The sequence below is a fragment of the Salvia miltiorrhiza genome, chromosome 3, assembly GCF_028751815.1.
Source record: "Salvia miltiorrhiza cultivar Shanhuang (shh) chromosome 3, IMPLAD_Smil_shh, whole genome shotgun sequence".
Lineage (NCBI taxonomy): Eukaryota > Viridiplantae > Streptophyta > Magnoliopsida > Lamiales > Lamiaceae > Salvia > Salvia miltiorrhiza.
The window spans coordinates 19,966,701-19,978,606 of NC_080389.1; the positions used below are offsets into that span (position 1 = coordinate 19,966,701).

The 11,906-nt window shown below is 38.5% G+C and overlaps 1 protein-coding gene across 1 annotated transcript; it reads right to left on the reverse strand.

Annotated features, from left to right (window-relative positions):
• Positions 1–1,003: 1,003 nt before the first annotated feature.
• Positions 1,004–1,901, reverse strand: LOC131018038 (late embryogenesis abundant protein At1g64065-like). The gene has a single exon (XM_057946780.1). The coding sequence runs from the start codon at positions 1,665–1,667 to the stop codon at positions 1,056–1,058; it is 612 nt and encodes a 203-aa protein (XP_057802763.1). The 5' UTR covers positions 1,668–1,901; the 3' UTR covers positions 1,004–1,055.
• Positions 1,902–11,906: the final 10,005 nt, after the last annotated feature.

The following is an 11,906-nucleotide window of genomic DNA, read 5'->3' on the forward strand; positions in this document are numbered from 1 at the left end:
AACTGTTTGCAAGCGGCGACGAGGCCGGTGGCGGCGGCGCTTCGCGGCAGGGGACGAAGCAGGAGATGGCGGAGGCGACGAGGCCGAGGCGGCGGCGCTTCGGATTTCAAGCCCCAAGCCGCCTGGAACCCTAGATCTAGCACGCCTGGATGTCTGGAACCCTAGATCTGCAACATCCACCCACAACCACTGCCGGATTTGAACCAGCAACCTAAGGATTAAGGCGGCGGCGGAGATGAAGGCGGTGGAGATTGACGGCGGCGGCGATGGAGATGAAGGCGGTGAAGATAGACGGCGACATCGATGGAGATGAAGGCGGCGGCATCGATGGAGATGAAGGCAGTGGAGATAGATGGCGACGTCGATGGAAATCGGTAGAGATAGACGGCGGCGTTTCTCGATGGCGATCGGTGGAGAGAGAGAGAGGAGAGGAGAGGATGCGTGAGAGAGAGAGATGATGGAGAGAATGAGCGTGAGAGAGAGAGAGAGGCAGGGGGGGTGAGTGGCCATTTTTTTAGTTTTTATGTTAAGGGTAAAATTATACTTTTACATAAAATCTGGCCAAATTTTAAAGTTTTTATTTGACTGGCCAATTTTTAAGTTTACTATATGAAATAGGCTAGATTCATATATTGACACTTAAATTAATACCATGGTGAAATGCCAAATTGGTACTAGTTAAAAGTTGCATAGACATCCAATTATATATGTTGTTTAATACATAATTAAGTCATTTGAGCTGCATAACACATAGATATTTCAAGTGTCTATCTCAATATTAATTTAGGGCAATTGATAATTGTGTGGAAGATAAAAACAATTGAAAAATAAGAAAAATTAAAAGTTTTATATTTGGTGGTAGAATGTTTAATTGGTGTACAAAATTAGAATTGACTGAAAGCACTTAGACACAATTAACACAAATGCTAGATCATCAAATAACAAAAGCTAGCAAGATCTAATTGAACATAATTATTTGTAATTAATGAAATAAATAAATAAATAAAATAAAAACTATGAGATATATATTTATCGATTGAGAAATTAATTGTTCTTCACTGACATGATAACCCCTGGACTTGTTGGCCCGAGAGATTCAAATCCATGCTACAATTCATCGAAGCAGTTCTAATCCTATTCACGATCTTCATCACACGTATTTCACCTCGCAATTCCGCCACACTCATCAGCCTCACCAAATTCGATTCAATATCTCTGCTAATATTCATATAATTCTCCGGTGGCGGCCCGCCGATGATCATCTCCACCGTCGCGCTGATCCGTCTCCGCCCTCTGCCGCCAACTCCGCCGGCGGAGATGCTCGCCGCCCCAAACGTGGCGTTGCCGTACAACAAAGCAGCGCTTCCGCCGCGGAACTGGAAGCGGCCGAAATTCATGTTGTGGAGGGTGATATCGGCGATCATGGTCATGTTCAGCGACGAAGATGTGTGGCGCAGGTCCCTTACGACGACGTTTGATAGGCGGAGAGTGGGAGCCTTGATTCGGAGCACGACGAGGCCGAATATTAGGAAGGCGATGCTTAGTAGAACCACGGCGACTAGAATATAAACTAAGGTTTTGCTTCCGCCTTCTTGTTTATTCCTCGCAAATTCATGGATTTTTTGATGATTTTTTGGTGGTGGATTTAGATGGTTTTCTTCCTCCATACCTTTTTTTTTTCTTGGATGTATAAATATAATAGTAGGATTTTGTTATTACAAGCTTTTTGTAAGTGTATTTCAAAGAAATCAGAGAATTTTTGTAAATGCAAGTTGTGATTACTTTATTGAATCATCAACATTTGCATTACGCACAAGAGAGAGAGATGTTGATTTGGAGATGAATTGAAGTGGACGGGTTGAGCAATATTAATGAGAAAGCTTCAAAGGCGGCAGATAGTTGATAAATATTTCGAAGAAATTTATATTTAATTGGATGGGGTCGGAAAATAGATATGCACAAGGTCCAACTCCATACAACTGGTCCATTATGTCCAGTGGGGCCGGGATCTTCATTGCGGTTGCACTGGGCTCTATTATATCCAGTGGTGGATCTTCATTGGGGCTGTATTGAGCTCTAGTTCAGTGCAACCCCAAAATTTTGTCCTATATATTAAATAGCTCAGTCTAATTTTCAGATAAAGATAAAAAATTCTTTTAAAATAATATAGAGATATTAATTTATTTTTATAGAAGATAGATTAATTTTTGAGTCAATACATGAAAGTAGCCATTTTCTTTTAGTAAACTTGAAATTTATCCACTCAAATAAAAACTTAAAAAATTACTCACTTTTTGTATTAAATGACTAAATTACCCTTAAGATTAAAATTTAAAAAATACCCACTCTTAATCCTCTCTCTCTCTCTTTTCAGTTTCTCTCATTTCTCTCTCCAGAGCGACAATGGCGTCGTCTCTCTTCAGAGACGGAACCCTCGGCCACTCCTTCTCCTTCTCTTTCTCCATCACCACCGTCACCACCACCGCCTCTCCTTCCTCTTCCACCTCTTGCTTCACCCCGCCGCCAATTCGACCACTCTAGCCCCTCTCCACTTCTCATTCGGGGACCTAACCCCCACATTCTCCGATGCTAATCTCCGCGCCACCACCTACGAGATCTCTGCGACACTCTCTGCTTTAGTTGTATATATCTATCCGTTTTCCTTTCCAGATTTATAGATCGATTGGTAACGAAATCAGCGGTGGAAAGGAATAATTGAAATGTTAGGGTTTTCATATCAAGATTTGGATGACGATTTTTGGCCTGTGATGATGGTTGAATTCCACATTTTGTGAAATTTAGGTCAAATTTTGAGATTTTAGGTGTAGGACTGTGCCACTGTGCGTGACGATTTGGCAGCTGCTCTCTCTCTCTGTCTCTTTGTAAATCTATGTTCCTCTCCATCACTGCAAATCTCCTCCCGTAAGTCTCATAATTCACCGGATTTCCGCCATTGTCGCCGGCGGAATGAACAGAATAAGAAGAAAAGAAATTCTGAAAAATTGCAAGCACACTTCGAGATTCACACGAAACGAAACTGAATTCGTTGAAAATCTCTCTCTCTCTCTCTCTCTCTCACACACACACACACAGATTCTGATAGTTGGTAATTTTTGGAGAAAATTTGGATGCCATTTTTTTTAGTTTTAAATGTGGGGAAATTAAAAAAATTTGTCACCAAATCAGAATTCACAATTTAATGTTCTTGAATTCACAACTAACTCGATGAATTCACAACTGAATTATGAATTCACAATTGAATTACCAGCGTTCGTTGTGAATTCACAACCAATAAAGATTGATTTCACAACCAACACTAGTTCTAGTTGTGAATTCACAACCAATATAACTTGAATTCACAACCAACACTATTTCTAGTTGTGAATTCACGCGAATTCACAACTATAAATAATGTTAGTTGTGAATTCACGACTAACACTATTTTTAGTTGTGAATTCAAATTTTAAACTTGAATTCACAATCAATTAATACTAGCTATTCAATTGTTAATTCGAGTTTCAAAGCTTGAATTCACAACCAAAATTAATGACAGCTGTGAATTCGATTGGTTGTGAATTCGCTGTCAATTTTTTAATTTTTATATGCAAGGGTAAAATGGTAATTATGGGTATTTTTTAAATTTTTTTATCTTAGTGGGTATTTTTTAAATTTACTTTTTCAAAGTGGCTATTTTCAAAATTCACTCTTAATTTTTTAAAACCTACAAAGAGATAATTTTTTTATATGCTTTCAATATATTTGTTATTAAATCAATAAAAAAAGAACAATTATTTATTATAATCGGTGATTAAATTCTAATTTAAAGTCCATTAAGATTCTACTTGAATATAAAATTAAACTATACGAACTATCGGAAAATTTTGGTTCGGGGGCTACCGCCCCCAAACCCCCGTGCATACCTTCAAGTTCAGCCCCCTATCGACAAATCCTGGATCTACCCCTGATTATGTCTCCTTCTTACGATCACTATAACTTATGAGTTTCGTTCAATAGCGTTATAAAAGTCATTTCCCATTTTTATGATTTCATTAATATAGGAGTGGGGACGTATGTTCATGATGAAAGGAATCCCTAATTTATTATGCATGCAAGTTTGTTATGTTGTTTCAGTTAGTTGTTTTTTGAGCTAACGAGATTGAGCGATGCAGATTTTCCCTCTCAACCCACGAACCCTAGCCGTCACAACTTTCTTGCCATGAGTTCCCGGCCGATGGCTCTGAGTCCGCCGGTCGCCGTTCGAGACAAGGGGGGACTACATCTACCCTCGGTCTCGGCTAATTTTGAAGTTGTTAGAACTCCGATTCATGATAATTCCCTTCGCCCTTCTCAGGCCTTGCTTTCCATGGGTCCTAGATCCTCTACCGGCGCGGTTGCCGTTGGGCCGCGCTCGACTGGTACTTCACCAGATCCGTCCGGTGTTCACACCAATAATCTTCAACAGATCTCATCCACACCTGATAACGTCACTAATTCGGCGAGCCATATAAGCATGAAGCTAAGGTTTGCTATGCGGCTGCTACCGTAAAGAGGCCAGTCAAGAAGCCGGATTTGGCTGCGCATATCTTCCATGATCTGCGGCCTACTAAGGAGGGCGATAAGTTCTCCCTCAAAGTCCCAAAAGAACTTTATCTTAAAGAGGTTAAGGCCTTCGAACATGCTTTGACAGGCCGTTTGATGCTACGGAAGGGGGACAAGCCAAGATCTACGTTGGAACTGAAGACGGAGCTTCAGAGTTTATGGGGTTTGGCCTCGGTCTGGCAATTAATTCCTTTGGGTAAAGGATACTTCACGCTCCGTTTCACTTCAGCCGAGGATAAGGCTATAGCGAAGGGGAAGGCTGGCTGGGAGCTTTCTAAGGGACTTCTCCGGCTGCGGGAGTGGACTCGTAATTTCGATCCTTTCAAGGAAAACTCTCCTCTGGCGAATGTTTGGGTCCGCATACACTACTTGCCGATCGAATATTGGAATCCTCAGGTTATCTATGGTATTGGCAGGTTTTTGGGTCATCCGTTAAAGATTGATGGAACGTCGGCTGATCGCGACTTTGGGCAATTCGCTCGAATTCTTGTGGAAATAGATTTGTCTCAAACTCTTCCTTCTACATTGTTAATTGATGGTGAAGATAGCTCGTTTCACGTGGAATTTGTCTTTGAAAATCTTCCTTTTTATTGTGGTCGTTGCAAGATTACTGGGCATTCTCAAGATAAATGCCGAAAGAATCGTCATGAGGCGTCGAAAACTCATCTGGACAAACCAGCAGACGGGGGTTTGCAGATTTTGCCAACAGAACCTAAATCACAGCCTAAGGTGTTGAATGAAAAAGAATGGCACGTGGTTGAGAGAGGTAAGGCGACTGCGGTCGAAACGGCGCAAATTGAGGTGGTGCAAGGAGATTCCCACTCTAGGAACTCGTTTGCTCCTCTGGTTGCAGAGGAGCAGCAGGACCTTCAGGAAGAGGGAGTGGAGAACAGCGTGAATTTGGGCTTCCTGAAGTCAGATGATCACGGTGTTGGGCAGAAGAAGATGTCAGGGTCAGATCAGCTGGCTAATAGTGACGAGGAGGTGGACGAGGAAATTGTGATGGAGACGTCGGCTGAAAAGGCAGCTGAGACTGCTACTGCGGTGAGCCCGCAAGGGGTGCCAAAAGATTTTGATAGTCGTATCAGTCGATTGGAGGAGCAGGTTAACCAGGGAATGCAATTGCTTGCTCATCAGGCGCCGCCTAAACGACGCGGCCGTCCTCCAAAAAGTATGGAGCGTCCGCGCATCCCACAACCTCTAGAAGATAGCATAAAAAGTCGACTCCGAAATGCGGAGGAAATGGGTTATAAGCCGAGGGACTTTGTTATCGACAATAGCAGAAGTGCTAGCTTGCATGTTATGAATAATATCGCCAAAGGACGTTGGTCGGATGCAATGGAGATGGACGATTTCCACGATAATATAGATTATCCTTATTGTTAGGTTTTTTGCGTTAGAGTTTTAGCGAGCTGAAGCTTTAGGCTTCCTGCTCCTTTTCGTTTTTCTTTCTTTGACGAGCTTCTTTTGGAGTCTCGGATCCCTTGTCTGCGTTCTTATTCTTTCACGTGTTTTTTCTCTTTTTCTTTTTATATAAAACCTCAATTTAATAATAATGTTGTTTCAGTTAGCTGTAGATCAGAGTCATTGAGGTTGAAGTTTGTTGATCTTTTTATCATATAAATGGGCGTTTACTTTGCATAATTGATTATATATATGTGATTATTGGCTAATTTTATCCTCAAGAGTAGGATATCTTTAATCCCACCCTTTTCATGGGATAAGAATCAAGTAAAACTAGCTTGAATTATAGAAATAATCAAGGTCTTGAGATATACCAAAATTGCAATCCATCAAAGTAAACAAGGACCGGATTAATCTTACTCTGTTTATCTATCAAGGCTAATTCTTCAAAGTAAACGTCCCCTAAATATATAAGTAGAGCATTTTATCATACATCAATGCTTGTTGTTGCAGAGGGGTTATCACTAGAGACAAAATAAAGAACAAAAAGAGGTGTGCTTGAGCTATGTGATTTAGCTTGAGATTTTTTCTTTCTCGTTTGATTTTGTACTTTGTAATTTTCTTCTCCAATCAATACTACTAACCCTTCCAAGAAGTAGGCTACGATCGAACCACATAAATAAGGAAATATCAATAAACTCTTACCTCGATAAGCAGGAGGAGATGAGATGCTGGAGTTTTGTTTCAAATTGACTCTCAAACTAGCCTAAGAATTTAAGTTTAGACTAGTACTCTATTTAAAGATAGGTGAAAGCAAAAGTTCAACTCAATCAAGAAATAGACTCAGAGCAAACGACCTGCTCTGATACCACTCTGTCGCAGCCCGCCGTCAAGCCAGTGATAGCGTAGATCGGGTATCGATACGACTAAATAAAATGAAGAAATAAAGATGGGGAAAAACTAAACACAACATCAAGCGGAAGCAAATAACAAATCATGCTAACTCGAGCGACATAATAACCTTTCAGGGCCTGTTTGATATGGGTTTATAGGTAGGATAAATTAATTTAATACAGATTAGTGTGATGTTTGATATCATGTGCAGTTAATATGGTCAACTCCTACTTAATCCCACTTCTCCATGCTATTTTGTGGGAATAACCCATACTAATAATCCGCCCCTCCCCCCTTGGATAACTTTAATACTGCGAAGTTGGATAAAAATTCTGCTACCCTTTCTCATGCATATCGATGCAAATACCCAAGTAATGGTGGACACACATGGTATTTTTAAAATTATATGAGGATAGTTTTGGTATTAGATAATATAATCCAACATAATCCTATGGATATCAAACACAATATAGGATTAAGTAGCCATGATATCAAACACCCATGAAATAGTATAAATCCACACTAATCCACACTAATTTTTCAAGATAATTTTAATCCTAATCAATCCTAAACTGCAAATCAAACGGACTCTCAAGATATAAACGTCAACATCTTTATAAAAGTCAAAGTATAGGGATTCTCGTCAACATTTACAAAGAAGGCATAGCTCAATATGTTGGGAACTTAATGAAATATCCTAACCCTAGTTTTGATGATACCAAAATCCTTAAGTTTTCTTTGTAATAGACTAAAACTTTTTGAACTCAAGTGTTGGAGTTCTTTTTCTAGTTTAGCTAGTGTTCTGAAGACTGAAGACAAAAGGAATGAAGAATGAAGAAGGAATGACTGAAGACTGAAGACTGAAGAACTCGACTAACTCTCGCGATTAAAAGCAGAGTCAAATACTGATATTTGACTAGAACGAGTTTCTCAACTGAAGAATCAGTTATGACTGATTCATCTAATATTGGCTACGTGGAATCAGCAGACTGATACTAAAGTCAAGTATCAGTTGACATTCTTCCTCGGACTGAAACTCCAACGTTGAAAGGAAGCCACGAAATCAAAGTATAGCCGCATTAAATGCAGAGATACAGAGGATCGTCCTTTCTTTGCAGAGCATTCCTTTTTTGTGATTACCTTTTCAGAGGCGCCTTACCTCCTATACCTGAGTAGTCGTTTCTCACCAAACAAGAAACCTCGAAGATTGAAGCATCAGCAAAATTCGAATTTCTCTCCAATGGATGAATTCTTGAAGACCATCTCCGCCAATGGATCTATTCAAGACCTCTCCTATGAATAGAGCTCGAGGATCACTTCAATCTTCACCGATTCAAATATACAAGCTGAAACGTTGCCAAAATTGCAACTCAGCCAATCAAAGTCTTCCAAAGTTTGAATCGAAGAAGAGAATCTCAAAGCCAAAATTAGTCCATTGCTTATTACATATATTCACTTAGAACCTTAGGCAAATATTATTTATCCAAAGCCTAAGTTACTGATTACAGAGAGCCTGTTCTCTGTGATCTAGTTGGTAGTTGTGTGGAGTTCAGATCAGTGTTCTGACTCCAAGAGATCTTAGTGCCCAGTGCGCGCTAAGTGTGTATGAGAAATCCAACCCAGTGTGTTGGTGCTGAAACGTGTGTTTTCAGTTCAAGGTTTGTTGTGCACCCGTAAGCATAAGCCCAGAGTGTTTGTTAGTGTGATCTACTGACCGTGGACGTAGGAATTGGATTCCAAACCACGTAAAAATCCCTTTGTCATTTATCGCTTTCAGTTTTACTTTCTTATCTGTGCACAAACGTTCTTAACTGAAACTGACTAATCGCAAAGTGAAACATTAACCTAACAACCTGTTTCTAAAAGGTTTTTTCAAAAGACAAGGTTTTCCGCTGCGTGTGTTATTTGTCTCACTGATAATTCTTCGGAAGATTCATAACACTTCTCTGTTCTATCCAAGACTGAAGCTCTACGAGTGTATCAGTTAAAGTCTTGACTTTAACTGATATCTTTACTGAAGTGTTTTTCAGTATCAACCTTCAACCTTTCGTTAACTATAAAAATTTGGGTTCCAGAATGCTAAGGAAAGCTACTGGAAAAGATGACTCTACTGGCTACTCACCGAACAATTCGGCAGAACGTAGCAGTTTTAGTTTTACATTTTATAAAAATAGTAAACGAAATCCAAATGACTTGAAATTTTACCGGTATGCTCAAGACTCTCAAATATACTTACCATAAAATTTTCATGGTGTTTGGGTATCAAAAACCCCTCGAAAACAGTAGGTCAGTGCGTCATGAAAAACGACTCCAAATCATACACACAAGCAAACATGCTCAACTCAACATTTCATCAAGGCAAACTCATCAAAGCTCATTTTAAGCACTTATAGCACTCAAAAACATTCAAGTACAACATAATACTCATAATACTCAATCTTGACTCTTTTCTTTCATCATAAACTCAAATCTCATGAAAAACGTTTCAACGAACGCATCAATCAAATTCTCTTTTCATTTTCATGCTCGAAATTACTCAAATACTCAAACATGATCTTTTACATCATATAACTCATTATACACATATTTATTCTCTTTTTATCACGTAAACTAGATTTTAATGAAAACTCATGTATCAACATAAATCTCTTAATAAAACATGACAAATGTTCACAAAATGGTCATAGAGCAATTAGACCTCATTTTATCAAGCATCAAACTCACATCATACAAGAACTCAAAACTCATACAAACTAAACTAAGTCAAAATTTTATTTAGCCTACAATAGACTTAATCAAAGATACCAAGACACTACTATCATGCTTAAAAACATATAACTTAAGCCAAAATCACTTAATAACACATAGACCAAAAAGTCCTAATTTTTATTAAACTAAACTCTTTGAAAATTTTACAAACACCTATGAATCTTTGATCCATTCATAGATCTATCATTATTAACCAATTAATCTCACATATAAATCATCAATTCACAAATAAGGGCATGTATACACATATCCCTAATTTTATTAAACTAACTCACATCCAAATCATCAATTGACATCATATACCCAAATTACTCCATCAATCATCATCATATACATCTCATGGACTCATCTACATCATCAATTCATCATTTAACTCATTGACTCAAAAGTTCCCATTTTTGGGTAAACTAAATTCCATCGGATTTTCACATCTCAAGTCACATACTTCACAACACACATCAAACATCAACATACCTCATGTAAATCTCATTTTTCACCCCAAATCAAGAAAAGAAAAAGAAATTTTTTTTGAAGGGGTGAAGACCCACTTTTTCGAAAATTTAAGAAATAGGGAGGGGGTGATTTTCTTGCTTCAATCTTTCAAGAATACACACACAACATCCTTCAAGCAAGATTTATGGAAAAACATGGTCACTTACCCAAGTTTCTTACCAAAGTTCACACTTTCTCACTCTAACTTTGGAGTTCTTCTTCAAGGATTCTCTTGATTATAAGTGGCTAGAATGTGTTTATGGAAGATTTTAGAGTGGATCGAGGTGTTTGGTAATATTTTTGGAAGCTCCGAAGGTTTTCATCAATGGAGGAAAATGGTGGAAATGAGAGATGAAGGAGATGAGTGTGTGTTGGGCGAAAATGATGAGTGAGGGAGAGAGGTGGAGTGGCCGAAAATCGTAAGTGAGGGAGAGAGAATTTGCTTTGCAAGATTGTAATTGATCTTGTGAATCTTAAAGAAGATTTTGATATCTTAGGGAATATTTGGCAATTAAAGCATGATCTCTCTCACTCTAATCTCTACACTTCTCTCTCTAATCTCTACACTCTCAATCTCTACTCTCTCAATAATACACTCTCAATCTCTACACTTGGCAATTTGAGGCATTTAATCAAATGGTAGAGAAATTAAAATAAAGTGTGAGAAGGGTGATTAAATAAAAATCACAATAACTATGGAAATGTCACTCATTAATAAAATACCATAGTATAATTATTCATGTGACCAAAATAATAATTATAGCACTAATATTAGTGCACTCACTCAATTATAATATTTCCCCTTCGTAGGAAAAATAATTTAAAAAAAATATTATGCTTGGAAAAATTTTCATAAACCGGCATCATTCGATTTCTCGATAAAAATAAACCACACTTGCTTTGGAAACTTAATCAAAATTCCAAATGCTAAAGTCTCAAATAAAAATCATAATAACTTGGTCATAATGACACACGTCACAGAAATCACATAATCAATTAGTCACGTAGATTCACATAAAGTCACATCAAAGCAGTCGGCAAAAATAAACAAACTAGACGTCTCTCTGTCCGACTCTTTTCATCAAGGTTCTCACTCTTTCTTCCTCGACTCTATGTCAACTCATTATTCCTATTTTTCTTAATAGGTCAGTCAATCTCTGATAACTCGGTATCTGGTAAATCTATTCCCGGTAGTCGAAAATAAAATAAAATCTCAACTCAATTCAATCAGCATCTCTAGCTCAACTCATTTCTCGTATCTCATCACTCTAACTCTATCATCGATTTAGTCACTCGTATCTCTATTTAAAAGACAATCTGTCTTATCTGGTCATAAAAAAAAAGTAGTCTCGCATCTCGACATCTCAGTACTCTCAATAGTGTTAAGACACTATCTCACAGCATAGGGAAAAGTACGGGGTGTTACAACTCTTCACCCAAGTTTCGTTCTACACCTCCTCGGACTTCGAAGTACAAGAAGAAGTCCCAATCAATGTCACCAAAGCTGTTTGTAAACTGTTCAATCTTTCAAACAATGGCCCAAAACCCTCGTCTATCACTGATGAGGAGGCAAACAAAACCTTAAAGGAAACAATGATCCAGGCGAGTGATTCCACTGAAGGAACCCTCAAGATCTCTCTTCTCAATCATGGCCACCACATTTTGGCCAAAATTATTCAGAAATGCTGGATCGGCGCTACAGGCACTCCAGACAAAGCTTCACAGTCACAGAAGAATATTTTGGCTGC

Excerpts from the sequence above, each read along its gene's own strand:
- LOC131018038 (XM_057946780.1), bottom strand. The coding sequence starts at position 1,667 with ATGGAGGAAGAAAACCATCTAAATCCACCACCAAAAAATCATCAAAAA.